Source organism: Trachurus trachurus (genome assembly GCF_905171665.1).
Source record: "Trachurus trachurus genome assembly, chromosome: 3".
Taxonomy (NCBI): Eukaryota; Metazoa; Chordata; class Actinopteri; order Carangiformes; family Carangidae; genus Trachurus; species Trachurus trachurus.
Genome location: NC_139893.1, coordinates 14,097,595 through 14,124,024, shown reverse-complemented (window position 1 = coordinate 14,124,024; position 26,430 = coordinate 14,097,595). Strand labels below are relative to the sequence as shown.

Here is a 26,430-nt window from a genome sequence, read left to right as displayed (position 1 = left end):
AATTTTCTAATTTTACTGAGTCTGACATGCTTAATTTTACACATAATGACTCATTATTTAAAAGTAACCTCTGGGCACTTCATATTTAATAAGTCAGGCATGTCCGATTAACTTTAAATTGAGATCGTTAGTGCATAGCACTGTACAAAGAGAAATGTCCAACTGAATAGTTTTCTTCAGTCACAGAAAGATGAATAAGGCATAGGCTACCATTAGTTGGCTGTTTCTGTAAAAGACAATTTAGAATATATCATTCATCATATTCATAGGAATTATTTGGATTTTGGATTTTCCTTTGCTTAGAGGCATAGAGGAGGGATGCTTGCCAGGGACTGCAGCTGCTGTAGAATTTACTGCACTGAGTAATTCAGAAAATATATTCAAATTCAAACCTATAATCATTATGTGTTACTTATCTCCAGAGCTGATGGCGCTGCAATAAGTCTTTATGATAATTGCGATGTGAAACAAAATGTGACAAGAACATGAACTGAAATCATCATTAAAACCCACTGAGTTTTAATTGTACGATGAACTGCCAGCTGTCTTGAAAGGGGCGATTGCACAGTAGCACACTTTCACACCAGCGAGCATGTTCTCAGGACATCAGTGCTGAAATGCCGTTGGACAGAGAACAGCCGGTCCGATCCGAACACAAATCAAACAAACCACTCACGCCCGCGACGTGATGACGCACTACGTCTGCGGCGCTCCCGATTGGCTGAGCTGAGAGGCAAGGTGGTGAAGCGGTTGGTGCTGGTGGGACATAAACAACAGCCGTACCGACTCGACTGTATCCTGAGTAAACAAGCTAACCTTGTTACCTGAACTAAATGAGAGACTGAGCGGCGTCGGCAGAAAACTACTGCGAGTTTTGGTTGCAATATATCCGGCATAAGGTGAGACCAGTTATTAAGAAAACTAACTTAAGTTCAGTTAACGTACAGCTTACTCATTGTTACACTGCTTGCTTTGCTTGTTATCAGGGTTTGCTGTGACTCAGGAGTCGATAGTTCAGTTTGGTTTGCTCATGTTTAAACCCCAAACAATGATATTATCCCTTTTTTTAGGTTATGTTTTTCACAAATGTATGCACATACTTAGGTATTAGACGACCTTTCAGATTAAGACATGTTAATTTCTTGTGCCCTTTAGCCTACTTCATATTGGCCCGTAAACAGTGAACCAACCCTTCCTCGAGCCTAGATGTCCTTTAAAGCAGTCCGATAAACATACACGTGACTTCTCAGTGTGTTAACATGTTAGCTCGCTTGTTGCGTTGAAGTCAACACGGTTGAACTGCCTGGACTGCAGTGTTAAACTTGCTGTAAGAAGTAGAGAAAAGTGTACGTCTTGGTTACTGTTGCTGACTTTGCAATGCGCCGTCTCCATAGCTTCCTTGTTGTCATATTACAACATACTGCTCATATAATGATAGAGGGATTTTCAGCCTTACTAAACACATTTAAGCCCTTTTTGAGTGCTGCCAAAATTATATTCACTAAAACGACTCAGGTAATGAGTAGAGGTAGGAGGTTTCAGATGCATGATATGTTGATGTTTTGTTTGTGTGGTCTATCTGAGGGAGAGATTTATCAGTTACTGGTTTTTCCTGTGTTAGCTAATTAAGTGGTCACATGAAGTCTATAACTGCTGACTTCCTCCTTTTAAAACTACTACCTGTTTTTCTCCACTTGACATTCTTTGTGTGCTACTGTCAGCGAACATACATTGATATAAAATGTGAAATAAGGTGTGTGTGCGTGTGTAACTCAGTTATAATATATTATATAAACGGTGATCATAATAGTGATGAAAAATTGGTGAATATAGTAACCTTGGTCATAATAATAACAGTATTAAAAAATAAAAATAACAGTTGTGACAGCAATAACAACAAAACAAAACAAAAACAAAAAAATAATAATAATAGTAGCAATGATGTTTGTAGAAATACGGGAGAGAGATAATAACCAAAGATTGAGGAAGAATGTGGGAGCGGAGGATGGATAAATGAATTACATTTTGAATGAGAAGAAAAATAAATAAATAAAATAAACTGTCAGTTTTTTTAATGAACCACTCGCACAGTGCAACTGAGGTATGATCAAATTCCATGGTTATGGAAATTTACTTTAATGTTAATGCACAATTTCTCCACAGCACAAATGTATAGTTTTTTCTACATGTAGTTTTAATGTGGATGTTCTGGGTTAGTCCAGTTATGTAGATAAAAGCAGCTGTTTTATTCCTATATTATCTTGTTGTAGGTCAGACATGAGGCTCAGCTCAACCCTCCTGCTCTGCCTGGCAGCAGCTCTGTCCTCTGCCTTTGTGATTTCACCGCCGTAAGTACAGCAAAATAATACACGCACAATGGCACATGGTCTATAATGAGTAATCAGTTGCTATTTTTTGCTTCTGCATTTGAATGTCTATTAAATTAACATGTAATTGACTAATGTGTTATTATTATCATGCTATTTTAAACAATCATCAAACTGGACTAATAAGTTATTGTTTGTGCGTGTATTTCAGACACATGTGGACCAAACTGATCCTGACCCACCACTGGCCCAGCACCTTCTGTACTGTGAGTGTCTATACATGCCTTTAGTTTAATTATTCATTTATTTTGAAATGTGCTGGCCTTTTTAAAGATACAAACAGCCTTAACACAATGTGAAATGTCACATGCCAGTTTAATATGTTAAGTGGATTAATATTGATTTTGAGACAGGCCTGACTTTCATTTGATGATTAGATTAGTCAGTTTTCAGTTCTCACAGGTTAGTCATGGGGTAAAAGGAGTTCTCTACTGTATGCGTGTTATAAATTGAGAGCAGTGTAAATAAATAACTGTTTATCTAACAATTCAATTGGTAAACATTTCCAAGACTGATATATCTCAGAAGGTCACCTATGCACTGCGTCACTGATTGTTCAATTTTTAATCCCCAAATATCATATGATGTCTGAGTCATGAGACTAGTTGTGGGTCAGCAGTGTTGTTTGATTAGGCAGCCAAGTATTTATGGTCACAAGAGTATACAGTTGGAAATATCCCATAAACATCACAGGACCTACTTCCCTTATTTTGCGCTCTGCACCTTCGTTTGTCCCAGCCAGGTCTCATTTTGACTATTATAGGTATAATCAGCCAAAGTTTTGGTTAAAGGGATATTTATTGCATTTATATGAAATTCATACTTAAAGCAGATATCAGTGGAATGTTTTTGTTAATATAAGTCCTAAATAGTCCTATTTTCCGTCAGCAATCACTTACATGAAGTATTTCAGCCTAAACACGAGTCTCTCCGTCACTCTGCTCTGCTGTAACCCGAGTAGAAAATTTTCCTTGTGGGATACAAGTGTTATCCAATGAGGAGAGAGAACGGCATGAAGGGCTGTGTGTGCAGCCAAGGGATGCGCGTGAATGTGGTGACGTAGCACGAGGACCAATTGATGCCTGACAAGGGCGGGGGCTGCTAACTCATGGTGCGTTCAAAGAAACTCGTACTTTGTGTTTTTCCTTCCTGTGAAGTCATACCAGTTCGATCTGGTACGAGTTCAAGGGTCGGAAGTTACGAGTGGCCGTTATAGGGAACTTTCACAGACAACAGGATGGTAAAAACACGAGCTACGGGTTACCTGGAACGCTACCAAGTCGTAGTTGTGACTTGAAGCTGTAACTTACGGTTTCAAAAGCCTGCCTTGAACGCAGCATTAGCCGAAACGGCCGTGAAGCTGATATCTGCTTTAAGTAACTTCAAAGTTCATTTCATACATCAATTATTGAGTGAAGACTGAAACATTGTGAGAGCTGTGCTGTGATGTTTCCTTATATTGACTGAATGGTTAGGTTTCTTTGTTTTTTGGTCAGACAAAACAACAAATGTATTATATTATTATATCCCATCATTGCAATAGTGAAAAAAATTATATTTTAGTCCAGTGAGATAAAGCTACCTGAGTCCAGATGGATTAAAAATACAGATTTTTGTACCTCTCGTTTCAGATGGAACACTGTCATCCCAACATTAGCTACTGGACACTTCATGGACTTTGGTAACTGTGTGTGTGTGTGGATGTGTAGTGTAAAATACTGCTCAGATGACTGGAAAATGACCGCTTAGATGTAACTCATGTAGTACATGTGTTATATCTACATTACTTGGGAAAGAAACCCAACATATGGAAGAACAGTTTTATGAAACAGTCATTGTTGCTTTCATTTTTCATTGCTGCAGTGATATAATGTAATATATATCTATCTAATATTGTGCATTTGTTTTCCAGGCCGGATAAAGGGATTGAGTGTAACCATTCATGGCATTTCAACTCTTCAGAAATAGAGGTATAAAACTAGACACACTGAGAATGTATTATATCTTTTACCTTCCTGTAGGATTCAAACATGTATTTTATCTTGCTGTAATGTGTTGAAACTGAAGATGTAGTTTAATTTATCATAAACTGACACCAGTTCAGATCAGTGTAATAAAGCTACTGGCAGGACAAAGAAGAGGCAGATAATTCAATTTTTCACCTCTTCTCCAGAACAAATACCACCAGATAAAACCTGATGTTCTCTTGTTTTCTGTTTTTGTTTTCAGGATCTGCTTCCTGACATGGAGAAAAGTTGGCCTGACTTGCTTATGCCCAAATCTACTAGCTTCTGGTATTGTATTTTTAATAGTGCTGATTGTAGTGGTGATGCCCAATGCCAGAACATACTTGTATACAGCACACTTTCAATGACAGGCACACAGAGAGGGCAGGTCAAGACATTTATAGAGCCACTAAAACCTTAATGGATTTTTTTGAGTTATGCAGTGGCCCTTCACCAGGATTTATCCTGATTTGTCCAATGGCAATTTCCACTGTAGGTGTTCTTGTTCCTACAGCATTTGTGAGGATGGGATGCTTGCTTGCTTCATTTTGTCAAACCAAGGCTGGGGGGGTCGACAGTGTTTTAACCAACAACACTGAGCTTTCCTATTGTTAGATGTTCAACCAACTTCTGAATTACAACAAACATCTGCTCCTATCATTTTATATCTGTAACAGTAGCAATGTACAGTGGTGTTCTGTCTTGTGTTTTCGGTACAGTATATTTTAAAGATATGTTATGTTTCTAAACATCTAGTATGAAAAAAGAATATGAAATATGAAGATTCATCTTCATCAGTTAACAGAGTTTCAGAGATAACAGATGACTACAATCATCACACACTACAAACTATGTGATAATTATTCATGCTGATGACATACTTGTGTTTTTTTTAGTCCAGTAGAGTTGCTCTGTGATCTTGAAAATTTGTCATAATAATACATTTGTAAAATTTTTATAGTAGAATTTATTGATGTGTGTTTGTCTGTCTCCTTCAATAGGAGTTACGAGTGGCACAAACATGGTACATGTGCAGCCAGAGCAGAATCTCTGAACAGTCAGCATAAATACTTTGGCAAGGCTCTGGAGCTGTACCACAAAGTGGATTTGGACAGGTACAGAACATGTACATGTACACACATACAGTACATACATCACTTTTATGTGTCCTAGTATTGTCTTGATGTTCTTGATTCCTGTCAACCCTAGGCATATTTGCCACCCACAATGGAGTTCACAGAAAGTGACTACCGTTGTATTCTTGTTTTCATTTGTCACTTGAAGAAAAGCATCAACACCTCAAAAAACCTCAAATGCAAATCTGTGTTTCTGTTATTGTAGCATTCTGAGGAAGTTCAACATCACCCCTTCTTCAGAGGAATACTACAAGGTTAGTCTATGATTTTAAAACATCAGATTTTAGTATATCAAAATGTCAAATTCAGGTGTTATGTAAGAATTAATTTATTACAATTATTTATTACATAATGTTGCAGCCATTGTTTCTAACTTACTTTTTCTGCTCTCTCCTGCTAATGTGTTTGTAGTTTTCACAAATTGAAGGTGCCATAGAGAACTTCTACGGCGTTAAACCTAAAATCCAGTGTATCCACTCAAAGGTATTACACTTATTCTCTTGCAGACAGTGAATTTATAATTTGCTCTTTGTGTTTTGTAACCCCCCCCCCATTTCTTTTTCGCACAAATAGCAAATTTTCACTCGGACACGGACACTCACACTCTGGTTGGTTTTTAAACGATAGTTGTCTTTTCATCGTTTTTTTTGACAGAATGCTGATTTCCAGACCTTGGGGCAGATAGAGATCTGTTTCAGCCCTGACTTCACCCTCCTGGACTGTGAGAGACATGAAGACTGGGACAAGCTCATGGCTGTTGACAGGCCATCTGGGTTCAGTGTGTGTGACCCTGATATTCCAGTTTACTACCCACCTCACCCCACAACCGTGTAAACCGAAATGCAGCAACTCACCGCAACCTTACATTGACACACATTTGCACAAAGGTAGATATTCTTCCTTTACCTGCCAACTGTACTGTATTTTAAAATTAATGCGCACACTAACCATAATTACATTTTTCTCAGGCATCCCAGAGCTTTAAGGATAATATATATCAAACATAGACTCATGCAATCAGAAGAAAGCTTGAATGAAAACATTCAACTTCATGTAAATGCTGGCTGGGACTTCAAAATAATCACCTTTAAGTGTATTGTTCTTTTTATAACCTACAAAACCAGGACACGCAGACACACACTCCACTACTACGTAGCGCTTTAATGGAATTACGTCCCTTCCTGGCTCTAGTGGTAGATCAGTCTGACAGTGAACAGCATGGTTTTCCAGGACACAACAGGAGGCATCGGTAAGTTTTCGTAAAGCCTGGTGGGCAGACAGACAGTTTAATCACTGTACAGTATCTCTGGTGGCACTGGCAAATGACTGGACCGCTAGTTTGTGCGTTTCTGCAGGTGACTCCTAACTTGATTTCATTCAGTGTGTAGGTGACTTTGCTGGGTGTATTTTATACCACCTTTGTGTCCTTATTTGCCACCTAGTGTTTGCCATCTTTTACTTCCGGGATTGATTGGATTTTAGTTGTTACATAAATGCATTTCAGCATTATTGCTACATTCATCCAGCGCATTAAAATAGAGGGTGTTGTAATTTTAGGGTATGTCTTATCTGAGGGCTTTTTGGGAAAATGCCATAATTTTGAATCCACACTGCTGCTTTGCAACAACATTTCAGGCATTATAAAATAGAGGTAGTTGTCATTAACTGCCCTGTGATTTTTTTCCAAGTACATATGCTCAGTGCCTGTACTGACTTTTTTTTAATAATTATTTCAAGGATGGAGCCAATGTTTTTGGTAAACACTATTGTATTATCTCCTCACAGATTTGCACAGTGACTTGTTTCTATTAGTGTTGTTTGGATTAAAATTTTTCTCCTTTTTTTGTAGTTTGTTTTGTTTATTTTTTTTGTATAATGATTTTTATAATCACAGCTACAGTGGACAAATGTTGTGGTTTGAAAGGACTAAGTTGAACATTTGTACTTGATGTCAATAAAACATTTGATATCTCGTCAATACACCCTGCAGTCACCAGTGAGTTATTATGTAACATGCAATATTGGTCACTCTGTTATTATTTTTAATTTATGTAATTGAAAATTAATCCAGCCTATAAATAGATTTTGGTGAATAAATATAGCAAAACAGTCCTAAAAAGATGCACTTGACAAGCATCTTCTGTCTGTCAATGCATGTAGTGTAATTTAGTATAGTAACAGTATTAGATTTCAGGCTGTCTGTCTTTCTGTACCCACTCAGTGTGTATGAATATTAATGTTGTGATCCCCTTACAGAGCCTTAATCCTACCAGGACAAAGACACCAGTCCATAATCCTGAATCTCCTCCCACAACACAGCACAGCAGATTGACTAAACACATCTGATTACATTTTCAATGGTGCTAAAATGCCTTGAAAGTATGTGCCAGCTATATTCTAAATGTGGTCCAAATCCTGTCAAACACATGCAAATAGCACTATGAGCTCTGTCTTTAGTGACGTTCCAAGTTTGGGGATCACAGTGGAAGCATTTAAGGTGATTTCACCCTGGCTGAAGAATGTGAAACCATATTTTAAAGCCCAGGTCAGCGGTGCTCTGCCTGACCCAGGCAGAGCACCGGTCCTGATTTACCCCCTGCTTCCATCTATAAAAAAAAAAAAGAACTCCCCCATCCTCTCACTTCCCTTGGTCTTTACCTCCACCACCTCTATCTCTCTCTCTCTTCTCCCCCCTCTCTCTTTATGGTTATGTAACACTGCAGTTCTGCAAAGCTGCTGATGTGACAGATCCAAGCACCTACACAGACACACACACACATACACACACTCATGCCAAGTGATAAACCAGATCACACTGTGTTCTCGGTGATAGTTGACATTATGCCTTTACCATCTTTATTATTGATCATTGCATTGATTGTTGTCCCCAATAAGTTATTGAATTCTGACGTAATGCAATTGAATCCTGAGCCACCGGAATTTGCAACCTAACATCATGCAGCGTGTGTGTGTGTGTGTGTGTGTGTGTGTGTGTGTGTGTGTGTGTGTGTGTGTGTGTGTGTGTGTGTGTGTGTGTGTGTGTGTGTGTGTGTGTGTGTGTGTGTGTGTGTGTTATTGGCTGTCATGCAGGAGCAAATAGTGGAAGGGACAGAGGCAGAGGGAGACAGACAGACAGAGGTAGCAGGGTTACACCATGTGACCTCGCCAGCTGTTGCTGTATGCTGGTGGGAGAAAGAGAGAGAGGGAGGTGAGGGATGTGGGGAGGAGGAGGAGGGATGTGCATGTGGAGAAGGGGGGGGGGGGGGGGGGGGGGGTTGTCGGGATCTCGCCGGCTCACAAAGTGACTGGTGACAATCCCTTGTTCTGCAGAGGAGAGAGGGAGAGAGAGGTAGCAGGGGATGATCACACATGCACGGGGCGCGCACACACGCACACACGCACACTCTCTCTCACACTCACACAGACACACACCTCCTGATTCAGCGGAACAGATTTATTCGTCACCTCTCCTCGTGCAGCCTCACGCAGCGCGCCTGCTGCAAAACACAAGACAATCCCAACCCCGGCGAGCAGCAGCACCTGCCCCGTCCGTCATCCAGCCCGATCTGTCTGTCTATCTGTCTATCTGTCTCTCTGCCTGCCTGCCTGCGTGGATTAACGGCTCTGTTACTGCCTGCCTTGCTCACTGGCGTACACTGCAGCTCGAGACACCACGGCAGCAGCAGCAGCAAGGAGAGGAGAGGTGGTGGTGGTGGGGGGTGTTGTTGGTTGTTTGTGGTAGGATGAGGGAGGGGGAGACAGGCTGCTGAAACCCACCGGAGAGAGAGACGAGCGGCGAATGTGAATGATGGAGAAACTAAAAAGCGACGACCGCATTGAGGATGGACCAATGAAGAAGCTGCGGGACAAATAGATAACCAATAAAAAGCTCAGCGTTTCTGCCATCTCTCCACCTTAGGATCCCCCCCCTCTCCCTCCCCTCCCTCTTGCGGGGGAGATGTTCATCGTTATGGGATAGGATGCAAAAGGTCTGCCCGTTACCATGGATACCAGCACGCGAAAATTCACAGTGCGGAGATGGTTCTCCATCTACCTGAAGAACAAGGCGGCGAGGAACAAGAACAACACCGGCTTCTGTCAGCTAGAGGTGAGTGGCAGCACAAACTTCTGTCAACTAGAGACACGAGCGCGCAGCCAGGGAGAGACGACGGGGATTGCATCATAGTTGCACCATGAGTGTGTTTGTGTGTGAATATATAAAGGCCTCGGTTCTGAGAAGTAAACAAAAAAAAAAGAAAAGAAACCGCAGTCATCATCATGTCAGTGTGTGAGTGTGAAGAGTGTGCATGCACATGGGAATGGGTGTGTGTGAGGAATGTGTGCATTCAGGAGTCATTGCTGCATCGTTACAGCTGTTGCTCTGCTTGTCTGTCAAATATCCAAAAAAAACAGAGGGGCAGAGTGACACTGACAGAGCGAGGGGGAGAGAGAAAGAGAATGGTTTTATGGAAATACAGTTGGACAGGCAGAAACACTAAAGGGCAAACAAAGCAGCAAGGCAGGCAGGTTGATCGATAAATTGATACAGACAGGCTGGTTCAGTGGATGGACACCACAGCAGTGGAGGTATATTTATAGCCCAAACAAACCAGTGGGTGGAGAGAGAGAGAGAGGTTGTATGCTGTTTGCAGCACCTCTACCTGTATGTCTGGGATATAAATAGAAAAGAGACCCCCCCCCCCTCCCCTGCTGTTGTGACCAACTGCTGATGAATCAACCTGACAGCCTATCTACCTGTCTGTGTAAATGGCAATGGCAAATGTCTGTCTGCTTGTGTTGTGTGCCTGGCGGTCCAGATCTGTAGTGAGATGCAGTGGTGAGGTTGTTGTTTTGTAGTGGGTTAGCTACAGCTACAGATCAGCATCATATGGGAGCATGATGTTGGGGCCTTGAACCCATGGCCCTCTGTTGGGTAGTGGACATCACTCCTGGCGTTCTGTTTAGAGAATAAAGCAGAAATTAATCCTATGATGCAAAGTCTACTGAGCTACTCTCTATGTGATGAAAATTTCCAGGTTTTCAAGCCACACCCCAATCAGTGACCTCACAGCAGGTGACTATTGACAAGCTAGAGTGTTATATCATAGGCTACTGTAATTTTGACCTGAGAGTACAAAATGTACATAACTCCTAATTCAAAGAGATAGATAGATAGATAGATAGATAGATAGATAGATAGATAGATAGATAGATAGATAGATAGATAGATAGATAGATAGATAGATAGATAGATAGATAGATGCCTTAGGGAATTTTTTTCTCACATCCGTCACACACAATATACCATGTAAACCACCAAAAACTACAACAAAACAAGTCTAATAAACTTAGTACATTTTTGTATTATTGTTATGTCCATAGCACTGATACAGTTGCACATAGTAGAATTTGAGCCTCATATTAGAAGTGTGTTGACACTCTGGTGGGTTAGGGTTACCTCAAAAAACATCTGTTTCAGTCATTATCAGTATACAGTATTGAGTATACCCCAGAAAAGGAGTTGTCGTTGTTCATGTCATAGTTTTTATCAAGTACATCAACATGGAGCTTTGGACTATAGCTTCTACAGTATGAAAATTCATGGGAAACAAATGGAAAGATCTCTCCCACTGGCAGTTTTTGTTCTTGTAATAAAAATAACTCTTGTAAGCTGAATTTGGGCCCCATGACTCTGGTTAGGGTAAACTCAAACAGGCAAACAAATGTGCTATTAACACATGTCCCAACACTCTCGTTGCAGAGATAGCATCAAAGAACTTGTGACAGTTTGGTTATTTTTAGCTTTGTGTGGACTCTTTGAAATTAATTGCAAGGGAAGTGTGGCTCTTGTTCCATTTTCAAAACACTGTTGTAAGGATTCATCTATGTCCAGTATATACCAACTGTAGGAAGTTAAACCGTGTCTTTGGAACATGAAAAATGTGTTTGCAAGACTAAAATGCAGAAGTGATAAAAATGTACAACATGGAAACACACACGCAAAAAAAACAGAACAGGTCGAACCAACTAACATGCACATGGATATAACACATGTATTAATCCCCAGTTCACTGCAGTTTGTACTGTTTTTAATCTTCCAACGTGCCCCCTTGAAAGCACCACCAAAAAAACATCTACTATTAATAATGTGAGAGATTTGCATACAATTCACGTGTTTACTAACTCCTTTAAGGAGTTCCTACTTGATTGAAAGTGGGTGTAAAGCTCTTAACATCTAAATGATACTGACAGCTTTACCAAATTACAGTATATTGTCACACTGACCAATCTGAGCAGTGCCTCAGGTTGGCAGCTGATCATTCGCTTCACCGAGCAGACTGAATAGGCTGAAAAGGAAAGCTTACACTATACATCACTGCCAGTGACCTCAGCCCATACCTACCCAACAATAACATAATTGCTCATAAATAACCGCCCCTCCTTGCATGTTTATGTGTGTTTTTAAGAGAGTGAGTTACTGTATTATCCTCCAAGTTTTATCTGCATAACTGTTAGATTGATAGTTGGGACAGAAGTTTGTCCTTGTTCATGTCTCTCAACTTTTCTAGCTCTTTAGTCTTTGTCTTGTTTCGATGACTCCTCTGTCTTGATGTATTGGTATATATCATACTAATTCTGATTTTGTCTCTCCTGTAGGATGACAGCATACTTAAGGAGATTGACATCAGCCACCATGTCAAGGAGGGCTGTGAGAAAGCAGACCCTTCTCAGTTCCAGCTGCTCAAAGTGTTGGGACAGGGCTCTTATGGAAAGGTACAGGATACACACTTCAACCCACTGACACCTAAAATACCTCATCTTATCAAAATGCAAGGTCATGAGATCATATGGACTTGAAATGTGCACATTTGTGACTGTTAAACATCTCATTAAGCATTTATTGTACACACAGCTCTAATGGCTTCCAGACTAGTTTGGGATTGCTTCCACACAAGAGATTGATGTTAAGGAAGTGGAATAGTAGTAGGAAGTGTATAGGAAGTGGTTGAGGTCAGAGCTTTCTATAGGTGTGGCTTTGTGAACGAGGATATTGTCAATTTGGAAATTGCACTGTTTTCTAAAACATGATGCTGTAGTGTAAGGATTTCCCTTAAGGAAACCAACCAGTAAAAAAAAATAGCCCAAAACACACAGAAGAACTTGGTGTCCACTTCCTTTTGGCATTTTATTGTGTGTTGGGGTCTCTGTGTGATTTGTACACACTGCTGGATCTGTCTGTGTTTTAACACTCATCATTTCATCCATTTTCAATTATTTCTAGATTAGCAGCATGACAAGTGCTACTTGTGACACATCACTAAATGTATTTGAATTAGTAAAGCCCCACTGAATTATGAGAGTTATGGTAGATTTGAGGTCTGAGTGAGGCAAATGTGACACCACAGCAGATGTTGGCGGGTGGGTTCATTTTCCAAGGGCAGAGGCAGGCAACGTGCGGTCAGCTGGTGTGGCCTGGATCATGTTTACTTAGCTTGCTATACACGCACTTAATTACTATTTGGTGATAAACCTAGCTGTTGTCTCTGTCGCACTGAAACAGCATTCAAGTGAATCTATCATGAAGCATAATTGTCACTGATGCTCACTCAGACATGGATGGCCGACAAATTTCAGATGATTGTTGGTTGGGGCATGAGGCAAAAAAACTGATGGGCATGGTTTAAAAAACAAAAACAAACAAACAGGTGTTTGTGTGGCTCTGTCCTGAAATTGATTTGACTATAAGCACCACTTGAATCACGTTTGTTGTTGATATATTTTACTTCCAATTATTTTTTTTATACTAATGCGGCTACAAAGGCTCATTTGAAATGTTCCACTAGTTTTTCCAATTGTTCATCTAGTCCCAGAAGACGTGATGATGACAGTGATGGATGATGGTGATGATTTCTCAGGTGTTTCTGGTGAGAAAGATCAGAGGAATGGACAGAGGGCAGCTGTATGCCATGAAGGTCCTGAAGAAAGCCACGCTGAAAGGTAAAAAATAGAAACATCAGATGCAGTTAGTTTATAATACTAATACTTTGAAGTGTTAGGGGACAGAGTTTAAATATGGAGGATGTACTAAAAAAAATTAGCGCTCTCCATACAGGATGATTTTCATGTGACACTTTTACTTGTATGTTTATTTATGTGCCTGTAGCAATCAAAAAATATCAGAAATTGCCAAATCTTCACTGCGATGCATTATGCTGCAGAAATAGCCGTGCTCTTTATTTGGCTCTGAGAGGTAATTTGTTAAAGTTAATTCTGGCTTTGCACAAGAATGATAGAAGATATATTATCACCAGAGATCTCAGAGTGCCCTACATTCAGGGGGATTTTAGGTAAAAGAGGTTAGTTCATTCATGGACTTGCACCCACATACCTCCAAGAACTCATCACTTTACAGTCCACCACCCGCACCCTCAGATCCACCAATACTCTGCTCCTCCAAGTCCCTAGCACCAGGCTCTCCACCATGGGAGACCGAGCCTTTTGCTCAGCTGCACCACGCCTCTGGAACAGCCTCCCAACCCAGCTGAGGGCTGCTCAGAGCTTAGACTCTTTTAAAACAGGCCTGAAAACCTTTTTATTTAGAAAGGCCTTTAAATGTTAACCACATAGTGATTTTAACCCTGCTTTGTTGTTTTTATTGAGCATGTTTTTATTTCCTTTACCCTGTTTTTAACATTTTTAACTCTTCCTTCTACCCTGTTTTTAACTCTACTTTCCCTACCTTGTTTTAACAATTGTAGCACTTTGAGATCGTGCCGATGAAAAGTGCATTACAAATTAAATTTATTATTATTATTATTATTATTAGTTTGTACTTTCAATTCAGACAAACTAGTTTGGGTTGAATGGGATTAGTGTAAACGAGGATGCACTGTAAAAGCAGGTTGAGATGTCATGTGCTGATTTAGTGTCTTTGTACAAGCCTTAATCCTCTTAACCTGCACCCCCTTGAATTTAAGTAGTTATGGTCTCATCCTGTCAAGGAGACAGATGCTGCAATAACACTGTTATTGTAGTTTTCACTCCATGGTAGACCAGCAACACTGTGGGGTGGGTCTAATTCCAAACTGACATTTTTCAGTTAACTAAATGCAGTTTCATCCTACATTAAACACAATCATAGTATTAGAGGCTTGTCATCATTTATCTACATTCAGATAGAGGGAACTATAAAGCAACAGTGTTAAACAGATTGTGCTTCTGTCTTGTTAAGTTCGGGATCGTGTGCGGTCTAAGATGGAAAGGGACATTCTGGCAGAAGTGAACCACCCATTCATAGTTAAACTGCACTATGGTAAGTCTGACTTGTCTGACGCTTTGCATTGCTAGGTGCTAATTTGAATAGCCAAGCAGATAAAGGGGATTAGGTAACTTTGCATTTGCCAATTTGTCTGTATGGTAGTTGTAATGGCTGAATATTGTTGTTGAGTTTTACAACAAATACACCATTTTTGAAGGATGGATGTGAACATGACCCCATTACAACATTACCCCTTGTGTGTAATTCTGTCATGAATGAACATCTGTCCTACTTGGACAACACAGTATAAACTGTCTACTACGTAATACATCTACAATATAAGACAGGTTACAAAACAGCCCTGATATGTCACAATAGTATGTTGTTATGTTGTTTATAATGTGTGTGTGTGTGTGTGTGTGTGTGTGTGTGTGTGTGTGTGTGTGTGTGTGTGTGTGTGTGTGTGTGTGTGTGTGTGTGTGTGTGCGTGTGTGTGTGTGTGTGTGTGCGTGTGTGTGTGTGTGTGTGTGTGTGTGTGTGTGTGTGTGTGTGTGTGTGTGTAGCCTTCCAGACAGAAGGGAAGCTCTATCTAATCCTAGACTTTCTCCGAGGAGGAGACCTTTTCACTCGTCTGTCAAAAGAGGTGGGTTTACTATTGATAGGTTTCCTGGCTCTCTCTCCCTATCTCCACTTTCAAACAAATACACACCTTTATCTCTCAAGGTCTATTATAGGCCATATAACACAGCAGAATCACCAGGAGTGAATATACCTCCCATCACTCTCCTCTCCTCAATACCGTGTTGATGTGACCCTTACTTCTATTACTCCTCACCTCTGCTGATGCATCATCCTGTCAGTAAACAAAAGCGTGTTGAGGTGTATTTTGCTCAACAAAGTTTTTCTAAAGATTAGGCGCAGTTTTTGTTTTGTTTTTCCACTGAGACCCCCAAGTCTAAACTAGTTGTTATTTTCTGTTGCTTTGACAACTCCCTGGAAATCAACACTTACTTTGACATATGGAAGGAGAATTAAAAAGAAACAAATTGTCAGAACAACTAATTAAAGCAGAAGTAAGTGATATATTTGTGTTAATATAAGTCTTAAATAGTTCTATCATCCGACAGCAATCACTTACATAGAGTGTTTGGACTGAAACACGGGTCTGTCAGTCCCTCTGCTCTGCTCTGAGCCGAGGAGAAAACATTTATCGTATCCTACAGTTTTTATCCAATGAGGAGAGAGAACGGCATGCAGGGCTGTGTGTGCAGCCAAGGGACGCCGTGAATGTGGCGACATAGGGACGAGGACTGTTATGGTGCGTTCAAGGAAACTCGTATTTTTCCGATCGTGAAGTCGTACCAATTCGATCTGGTACGAGTTCACGGGTCAGAAGTTACGAGTGGCCGTTATAGTGACTTTCACCGGTAAAACAGGTCGGAAAAACACGAGTGGGTTGCCTGGAATGCTACAAAGTCGTAAGTTGTGACTTGAAGCTGTAATTTACGATTTCAAAAGCCTGCCTGGAACGCAGCATTAGCGAAAACGACCGGACCACTTACTTCTGCTTTAATGACAGAAAAACATGTGCATTTTTCTCTACAGTTGTAAGAACATTTCCAATAGAGTTAGAAGATTTATAAGAAAAGCTATATGCAGTTATTCTGCAGGGGTTTGAATGTTTTTGTCGAGGTCTTTCTCCTGCTGTCGATTATCTGTTTTGCTATTGTTTGTGTCCGGTTGTTGCTTTAAGTCTCTGTTTTATACTTATATCATTGTTTTATTATGTATGTAATGTACTTCTCCATGTATATGTGTTCTACTAGGTAATGTTTACAGAGGAGGATGTGAAGTTCTACCTTGCAGAGTTGGCCCTGGCCTTGGACCATCTACACAGTCTAGGCATCATCTACAGGGACCTCAAACCTGAGAAGTACTAGCTCCTTTTATATTTTTATATTTTGATTCAAAAAACAAACAAACAAAGCAGATTTTAATATTCCTTTTTCCCAACAGCATTCTTCTGGACGAAGAAGGACACATTAAGATAACTGGTCAGTGCATCTAACTGCAGAGACTCTGTTTGATTTGTTTTTCTGTCTTCATGTGTCTTTTTTCTGACCTTCATCTCCGTCTCTCTCTCTCTCTTTCTGCAGACTTTGGGTTGAGTAAGGAAGCCATCGACCATGATAAAAGAGCTTATTCCTTCTGTGGAACAATAGAGTACATGGCTCCAGAGGTCGTAAACAGGAGAGGGCATACACAAAGTGCTGACTGGTGGTCATTTGGGGTTCTTATGGTAGGAATCGTTAACTCTTAAAATATCCTGTTTTCTTTGACAATCTATTTTTTGCACTTGTAATTTTGCCTCCAAATAAGTAGTTATTTTGCTCCCTGGTGTGCATGTTCAGTTTGATCATGCTGTCAAAAACAGCCGGCATGAATTTACTACAGTATACTACATCTTATGAGCCAGTGACTCAGCTCTTAGATCATGTGTCAGCATACTGATTTCTTAATCTGGTTTTCTGCTGGCAGTAAAGCAGCTTAATTACCATATCTAGCAGATTAGGTCCCATCACTTTCAGTAATTGTGCATCTGCTTGATTCTGCTTGTTTTGTTAGTTTGGTGGCTTATTCCACTAATACCAAGAAGGAGGTTAACATTCACCAACAGCTGCCAGATACATCAGGGCACCAGGGAAAGGTGTCACCTCTATCTGCCCTTGGCAAGAATTAAGGATACAAGCTATCACAACAAATAAAAGAAAAACAAAACAAAACATGTCAAAATGCTGCATCTGAAGATAATGGAGGGAGCACATTGTATAAATGATTACATTCAATTTAAAACATTGTATTACAATCTTTCAGACAGACAAGGCTATTAAAATCTGGGAAGTATTGGTATGTCAGCAGTGCTGGCAGATTTGCTGCAACTCATAAAAGTCATCAGGCTGTTTTATGTGCTCCATTAATCCTCCACAGGGCAGGTTCACTCCTTTTTCTGAATCTTGATTTTATTTCCATTTTCTTGTAAATTTCCAATCTATAACTAATGATGTTTCCTATCATAAAATCAAGGTCAAAGCTTGATAAATGTCTGTTTAAATGTGTGTTGTTTCACAGAGTTGCGTGCTGTATATTTCTAACTCTAAATTCTCTAAATTTCTAACTTATTTCATGTCAGCTTTAAGACATTCATATTAAAGGAACAGGTAGATAATATGACAGAGCATATATCATAATGCACTGTTGACACTTAATAACCATTTCAAACAAAGTCTTGTTCAAATTAATAATAGGATTGGATACATTGGATGCATTGAGCATAAAGTCTGGAAGAATCCACCTGCACCATTGATCAGCTGACACATGTTCTGACAACTGTCATCATCTGTTTTCCAGTTTGAGATGTTGACTGGATCGTTACCATTTCAAGGAAAGGATCGTAAGGAAACAATGGCACTAATTCTGAAGTAAGTAATTGTTGATACAGGTTTTTCAAGTTGCAAAGTTTTAAATTGTAGAACAATATATATATATTATTTTATTAAAGCAGAAGTAAGCGATCCGGTCGTTTTGGCTAACTTCCTGTCAGTGGATGGAGTTAGCAGTCCCCGCCCTCGTCCTTACGTCACCACATTCACGCGCATCCCTTGGCTGCACACACAGAGAGGACCGCCCCTTTATGCTGTTCTCTCTCCTCATTGGATAAAGGTTGTAGGATACAAGGAAAGTTTTCTCCTCGGCTTACAGCAGAGCAGAGTGACTGACAGACCCGTGTTTCAGACCAAACACTCTATATAAGTGATTGCTGTCGGAAGATATAACTATTTAAGACTTATATTAACACAAACATTCCGCTTACTTCTGCTTTAATGTTTCATTTGTGTCTTGTTCTTAGTTTCTGTGAGCTGTATCAGTGGTTCCTTTATGTAAACCATGTGACTGCTTTTTGGTCATATTCAAATTATTTCCTCATATTTTCTGACCAGCTTCCTCTGCAGCAGCATTTTTCTTTCTTTCATTTTTCTCAAGCTAAATGGCTCACATTACATTACGCATGTACTTCAATAAGCACAATGAAACCGATCCAATATTAAAAGGGACGATAACACCTGTTTCTTGTGTTGTCTGCACAGGGCCAAGCTGGGGATGCCACAGTTTCTCAGTCCTGAAGTGCAAAGTTTATTAAGAGCTCTCTTCAAGAGGAACCCTGCTAATCGACTAGGTAATTTGGACATAAACCTTTGAGACAAAGTCGCAGAGCATCTATGGTTTTTTTTTTGTCTGCTTGGTTTTTTGTTTTGTTTTTTGGATTACCAGTTGTCCTGGTCAGTTATTAAAATGGAGGGACGCAGCTATTAAAGACAAAGAAGCTACAATCAGTCATGAACACAGAAACAGCTCAATTAGTTAATAGATGACACCCAGTAAGTGCTGGGAGATAAAAGTACCAAAGCTCATTCTGATGCAGTGAAATAACAGCCATGGTAGTTCATTGGAAATAAAAAATGACTCGGTGTATTCATGATCCCTGTACATTTGATGAGGTTTTTAAGAAATAGATCTTTGTGCCTTATAAATGTGAACAATGACACCACTCTCTCAATCTGCCCCTACCTGTGTGACTGACAGGTGCAGGACCAGAAGGAGTGGAAGAAATCAAAAGGCATCGCTTCTTTGCATCGATAGACTGGATTGTAAGTACAATTTATGAAAAAAATGTTGCAAAGTATGATTAATTTCTATGCTCCTTCATATGATACCCATGTACAGTAGCAAAGTGAAAAAAGTAATCGTAGATTTACCCTGAAGTGAAATAAAGTTGGTTTGTCAACATGGTGAAAGACAGTGAGAACAGGCCAACTCATAGTGGAAGTAAATACTGCCACCAACAACAGCGCCCTGCTTCCTAACACGTCTGAGTCACAGTGTGACTATTGCGGTTGTGTCATTTCATCGAAACCATTCAGCTGCTCACCCACTTCCTCAAGTTATGACCTGAAACATGTAACATCCTGTGTATGAGATTTTGCTTAATGTCAAAACTCCCCTCCTCGGCTAACTTCATTGTAACTAATCCTCTTAGCCTTTCCTATGCAAAGTTTACTCATGCACAAATGTTGTGGCTTCAGATATTACCTGTGCTGTCATGATCTAACCTTCACATTCACTCTATGGACTTGCTTAGCTCAAGAAAAAGGCTGTTCTTTCAAGTACAAGCACTCTTGCCCAAAGCGTCCTGTTAGACATCAGTGAATAATGCTCTGAAACTTAATTTGTATCTGGCAAACTTGAGAACTGTTCTTGCAGCCCCCGAGGGCGAGTATCATTCATGCTGCAGAAGCTCTCCACTGCATACCCCTAACAAGAGCAGTGAAAAGCGACTCAGCAATTTTATACCATTGAGTAGCAAAGCACTTATGTAACTATCCTGTGCAGGGTTTTATTAACAATCATCAGACTCAGAAATCAGTGTTTTGACAACAGAGACGAGACAGCACTAGCAGAAGGAGGTAATTCAATTGTAGCAGTGAAAAGAGTGAGGAAGCCTGACCTTTATCAAGCTCAGATCTTCATAATCGTGATTTTCTCAGACTTAAAGAGACAGGTTTTTGTTCTCTATAAAATCAATTGTCACAGCCTGAAATGTTAAAAAGTCGTTTTATTGATTGCAACCAACACCTTCTTTTTTATCACTGACATTCTGAAGGTTTGTGATTCTTGGTTATCTGCTGCAGTGACTAGTAACTATCTCATTTCTAACAAAATCCACTGTTATCTGCTTTACATGCTCCCTAATCTCTGCACTCACCGCCAGCTCTCACTCTACTCCTCACTGCATTACTACCTACTCGCTTTCTGCCAAACACAACATTTTCCTATTTACAGATGGTGTTTCTGGCTTGATGTGACAAGCTATCAGTAAGAGGCTTACGTTCTCCTCCTCACTATGCTAATTAAACCACTGTGCTGCATCAGGCTGAATGATTCCTCGGTGTATCATCATCAACATCATGTTCATCAAAATCTTGTTTGACTTTTTTTCCACTGTGATACTCTAATCTTTCATTAATGTTTTGATCTTTGAGGAATTTCTATCATAAGGTTGACAAGCAGCCTCACCCTCACAGCAGCCGAGCATCACAGAGAATATGAACCGCAAATCAAATAGCATATAAGAGTGTGCAGTGGTAACAGTTGTACCATCACTAAATCAATTTTTCCCAATGCTGGTGGCCTACAGTTATTCAATGTGTTGACAACTAACACTGCAAAGGTGACACCTGCAGGCCTGACTCAGTAATACACTCCCACCATACAATGGCTATAAGACCGTTTTTACCCTGAATCCCCTTATATAACATAATATATGTCTATAATCTTAAGACCCAAACCATCCAAACATTATTTCCCAGTTTAGTTTGGATATTCATATTGTTAATTTTATTCTTCTTCACTCTATTTTGCTAAACCTTTATGGCAGCAAATAACCACCATAAACCTTCAACCTCCCTTTGTGAGCCACATTTGCAATGACATTAAAAACAAGTCTTTAATGGAGAGAGAGTTTTGAGTTTTGATAAGATTACATGATTACAAGATTTTTTATTTGTCATTTCTTATGCACCAATGGACATCAAAAAAATGAAATACTCTTTCCCCAAGTACCATCAGTGATTGTAAAGAATTAATTAAATATATTAATGAAAATACAATGAATAACAACTACAACAAAACAATAGCACATTAATATAAAAACACAAAGCTGTCTGAGCACAGTGTGTTAAAATTCTGCAATCCGATCAGATCAGATCAGATCAGATCAGAGGTGTGACATGGTGGTGGGAGAGGACACAAAACATTAATAATTCTGATGGCCTGTGGGGGAAAAAAAACTGTTCAGCATCCTGTTGGATCTAGAACGGAGGCTCTGATACCTGTTCCCAGACGGCAGGAGGGAAAACAGGCCATGGGAAGGATGACGAGGGTCCTTCATGATGTTGGTGGCCCTGTGAATGCACCGTTGGTTGTAAATCACCAGCAGGGAGGGGAGAGGGGCACAGATGATTTTGCTGGCTGCTTTCACAACTCCGCCCAGCTCATGTTTTTCCAGGGCCTTGCAGCAGCCGAACCAGCCGAAATACTACTATAACCACGATTTCTATATGAGGTCGCCTTGTAAATTTGCCTCAACTTTTTGTCTTTTGCAGAAGTTGTACAGGAAGGAAATGAGGCCTCCTTTCAAACCCACTGTTGGGAGACCTGAAGACACTTTTCATTTTGACCCTGAGTTCACGTCCAGAACGCCAACTGGTAACTGAAACATACATACAAATCGGCACATGTGACATAAAGCAAACCTGCATATGTTGTAAATCAGTTTTATCTTTGTGAATTTTACACATCCAGATTCTCCAGGGATCCCTCCCAGTGCAAACACACACCAGTTGTTTCGTGGTTTCAGCTTTGTTGCAAGTAATCAAAGCCAGGAGCCCAGTGTTGCCACGGTAGCACCTTCTCGTCAGGAGGTGAACCCCACTAACCCCATAGCACAGGTATGTCTGCAAGAAAAAAAACCCATGTTCTGACTCTCCTATTAAAAGATGATGCACACACACTTATTAGAGAAGAAATTGATTACGGTGTGAAACTAAATCTCAATTGTATGACCTAATGGACACATTTAGGAGATTTAATGATGCTGACCTTTCTAAACATTACCCTCATGAGTCACTGTCAGCTGTTGTGTTACTATCGCAACTGAATTTGCTGACTTAGTATATAATTCTGACTCATAAGTGAAATATACAGTTATGGTCAAAATATTGTGTGAGTGTGTGTGTTTACTGATTGTTTGTGTGCCCTGTAGCATCTCCGTGGCGATGTGGCCTTCACTGATGTTTATGACCTGAAGGAAGAAGTTGCACAGACTCCGACTTATGTCTGCAAAAGATGTCTGCACAGAGTGACTGCGGTGGAGTATTCAGTGAAGGTAGCGGACGTAACAGCATTTTCTGTAATACTGAACCAAGTATATTCAGTGCATGTCACACTCAGGAAAAGTTTTTCTATTTCTATTTTTAGATGTGTGCTTTTCACAATGGGCAACAAAGATCACGTGTATAAAGCATTTAATTTAAGTTTAACATAAAACACACTTTCCATTCAGAAAATGTCATCACATAATGATGAAAATGAATAATGAGATAATGATGAACTATGGGAAGACCTTTGATTATTACATAAATGAAACCACCGAAACAACCTGCTTTGTGAATCCTGTGGTTTGATTTAGAGTTTGCTTTCACTATATCCAGTGTGTGTTTGTCTTTTTGTCAGATTATTGAGAAAGCGAGAAAGGATCCATCTGAGGAAATTGAGATTCTGTTGAGATATGGACAGCATACAAATATTATTACCCTGAAGGATGTAAGTATAACACAACCAGCCATCACATAAACACAACTTAGTGCTGTCATGTTAAAATGAAAACACTATAAGAAGATGTAGATCAAAACTAAACGCCTACCTGGATCAGACTTTCCCCTCAGCATCTTGTGTATTTGTACCTGTAGGTGTTTGACGACGGCCAGAGTGTGTTCCTGGTGCAGGATCTACTGAGAGGAAATGAGCTGCTGGACAGAGCTTTGACAGTGCCAAATTTTACAGAGAAAGATGCATCAGACATCATCTGCACGCTGGCCAAGACTGTAGAGTATCTACACTCACTGGGGGTAAGAAAGAACACAAAACAAACGTATTGACATCTGCATATTCGGATGTTTACTTGGTGCAAAATACTGTATCACTGTGCGGTTTCTAAGATGAGACAGCAGCAAAAAATGTGTGCGTTTTTGTCTTTGTTTGTCGTTCCCTTTTTCAGGTTGTACATCGAGACCTGAAGCCCAGTAACATCCGCTACTCTGATGACAGCGGACGCCCAGAATGTATCAGGATTTGTGATTTTGGATTTGCCAAACAGCTCAGAGCTGAAAATGGCTTGTTGATGACGCCTTGTTACACAGCTACATTCATGGCTCCTGAGGTATGTCAGGTCACAGAGTCCCTAAAATCCAGACAACACCCACACAAATTGTAAAACAAACATTAAATGTACATTTAAATATGATTACTCACAGAAACTAATCCCACCATGCACTTTCGAAATGACGGCTTTCTGTGTGTTTGCGTGTTGCAGGTTCTGAGGAAGCAGGGTTATGATGCAGCCTGTGACATCTGGAGCCTGGGGATCCTGCTTTACACCATGATAGCAGGGTTAGTTTGAAGTTTAAAAGCATTTAAATCTACCAACGTGGACAGACTGTTGCAGAACAGATTAGTGTTTTAGTGTAAATGGGTTAACAGGACATAATATTGACATTTGCTGAAAATGCTCCCCCTGCTGCTCTAAACAGAATATGTCCTAAATAAACTCCCTGATGAGGCTGTTTCTATTGTTTACTTCTTTCCAGTGGGATTTATTGTGTTTGTAGTTGTAGATTTCAGAGAGTTCTCCTTGGCCTGATTCATTTATTGTTGTCATAATTTGTGCAGCCATTGAATTACTTTTTTTTATTTTTTATTGGCCAGTTTCAGCCCATTTGCCAGCAGTCCTGAGGACACCGCTGAGGAAATTCTGGCTCAAATTGGCAGCGGAAAATTCGTTATTACAGGAGGGAACTGGGACCTGGTGTCAGATGCTGCCAAGGTTACATTTTAATATTTTCTTTTGGAGATGCAAAAATAATATCTTTGTTGATGATATCATTGCACAGTTACTGCCCGATAGACTAATATCAACTGTGTGTGTCTGAATGTGTTTGACAGGACATTGTGGTTAAGATGCTCCACGTGGACCCTCACCAGCGCCTGACTGCTCCCCAGGTACTACTAGTCAATAATACCACTCAGACCTGCTGTGTATGCTAAAAAGGCATGATGTTACTGTTGCAATTACGAGTAAATATTTTGTCAACTGCTGTACATTTATTTCTCCTTCATGTATAAACATGTGGTCTAACTCAGCATATACAGTAGTATATTGTTTGTACTGTGTGTCACTGTTAAGGTTAGGATCACTTGTTGGAAAACAATACATGAGTGAATCATTTTCATTGTGATGCTTTTCAGGTTCTTCGTCACCCCTGGATTGTAGAGAGAGACCAGCTCTCTGACAAAGCTCTCAGCAGACAAGATGCACTAACTGTCAAGGTTAGTGTGCATACACATGTGTGGATGATGTGTGTGTGTTTGCATGTACTTATGGGTGCAGATTACAGAAAATACAAGCAGCATTTGTGTCTTATCAGATACATCTTTATTCATCTAAATATCAATACAACTTCTGATACACAAAAAACACAAATCTAAGTTTGTAATAGGTAATAATTTTTCAATAGTGTACAAACCATAAACCTAACCAGTTACTTACATGTGTCACATGCTGTAATGTGTTTTTCTGAGTGTCCACTAGGTGGAGGTATCTGCTACTCACTGAGTTGGTGGACAGTTTACAGCAGCATGATGTATTTGTTGCTTGTCTTTTTTTCCCACCAGGGGGCACTGTCTGCCACATACTCAGCTCTGAGACGCTGTGCTCCCACTCCTGTCTTGGAGCCTGTCCAGTCCTCCAGCCTGGCTCAGCGGAGAGGGATGAAGAAACTGGGGAGTCCGAACGTTAATTCAGACCCTAAAGAGAAGGAGTAGCCCCGGTAATGTGAAGGAAACCCAAAAGAAATTAACCACAGGCCCACAAAATTAAAGATGTTCTCTCATTTTGAAATGCACAAACCTTGTTACAAAGTGCTTGTAGGCCTATAAAGTGAATGTAGCAGATCAAACAAACCAAGAAATCCAATTATATTCAACAAATTCTCCAACACAGGACAGAGGTGGGGTGGCATCTTTTCCATGCCTTTGCCTCTTAATAAATCTCATACCTACTGGACCCCAAAAATGACATTCAAGATTTCAAGATTAATCAAGGTCTGATCAAAATTTAAAACGCAAATTTGAAATCTTTAAATCTTACGTTGTTCAATCAATTTGAGCTTTAATTTTAATCCTGCCTTCCAGATAACAGCTTCATAGTCTGATCATGGCTGCTCAAGTGACAGGAATCAGACTGATTTGTAGCTGATATTCAACATGAACACAAGTAACATTTACTTCTTTTTCGTCATACATGTTGAGGCTGTCGTACATACGCACAGTTATACAGTACTGTTGCCTGCCTTGGTCTATATCTTTAGAAGCTCCTGCATCTGAAAGTGAAGGAAATGAGTCTGGTCCCTGAACCAGAAAAATGCAGTATTATTTGCCACAAACAACATGCCAAGTATTCAGTTTACTTTAATTTTCATATTTAGCACATACATGTGTCAGTAGTTCATGGACAAGCAAAACATTAGTTACATCTTACATAGTCATAACTCCAAAAAATACATTTGAATGAGACAGTGACACATAGTTCATCCAGTCAGTCTTCTGGAGCATGTTAAATATGTAAATACATTGTTTCTTAAAGTCTGTGTAAAGTGAAACTAGATTTGATTTCTGAGTCAGTCACATCACAGACAGATGTCTTATTAACCATCCTTCCTAATGTAAATTCTAGAAATCTTTGTTTGGTG

General features: G+C 40.0%; 2 protein-coding genes across 2 annotated transcripts; both read left to right on the top strand.

The window, feature by feature from the left end:
• Positions 1-686: 686 nt before the first annotated feature.
• rnaset2 (ribonuclease T2) lies at positions 687-7,502 on the top strand. Its single transcript, XM_084001702.1, has 10 exons — positions 687-899; positions 2,271-2,348; positions 2,539-2,593; positions 4,019-4,068; positions 4,300-4,357; positions 4,617-4,681; positions 5,395-5,508; positions 5,735-5,783; positions 5,941-6,012; positions 6,184-7,502. Exons 2-10 carry the CDS (start codon positions 2,278-2,280, stop codon positions 6,361-6,363), a joined length of 714 nt encoding a protein of 237 aa, XP_083857828.1. The 5' UTR covers positions 687-899; positions 2,271-2,277; the 3' UTR covers positions 6,364-7,502.
• Positions 7,503-9,500: 1,998 nt separating this feature from the next.
• On the top strand, positions 9,501-25,504 carry LOC311008201 (ribosomal protein S6 kinase alpha-2-like; the record flags this gene model as incomplete). Its single annotated transcript, XM_084001659.1, has 22 exons — positions 9,501-9,637; positions 12,187-12,303; positions 13,446-13,527; positions 14,762-14,842; positions 15,352-15,431; positions 16,615-16,721; positions 16,805-16,842; positions 16,945-17,087; positions 18,197-18,267; positions 18,934-19,022; positions 19,430-19,494; positions 22,009-22,111; positions 22,208-22,353; positions 22,668-22,790; positions 23,138-23,227; positions 23,374-23,532; positions 23,682-23,843; positions 23,997-24,073; positions 24,389-24,506; positions 24,626-24,682; positions 24,929-25,009; positions 25,355-25,504. The coding sequence occupies exons 1-22, from the start codon at positions 9,533-9,535 to the stop codon at positions 25,502-25,504; spliced, it is 2,244 nt and encodes a 747-aa protein (XP_083857785.1). The 5' UTR covers positions 9,501-9,532.
• Between the last annotated feature and the right edge of the window lie 926 nt (positions 25,505-26,430).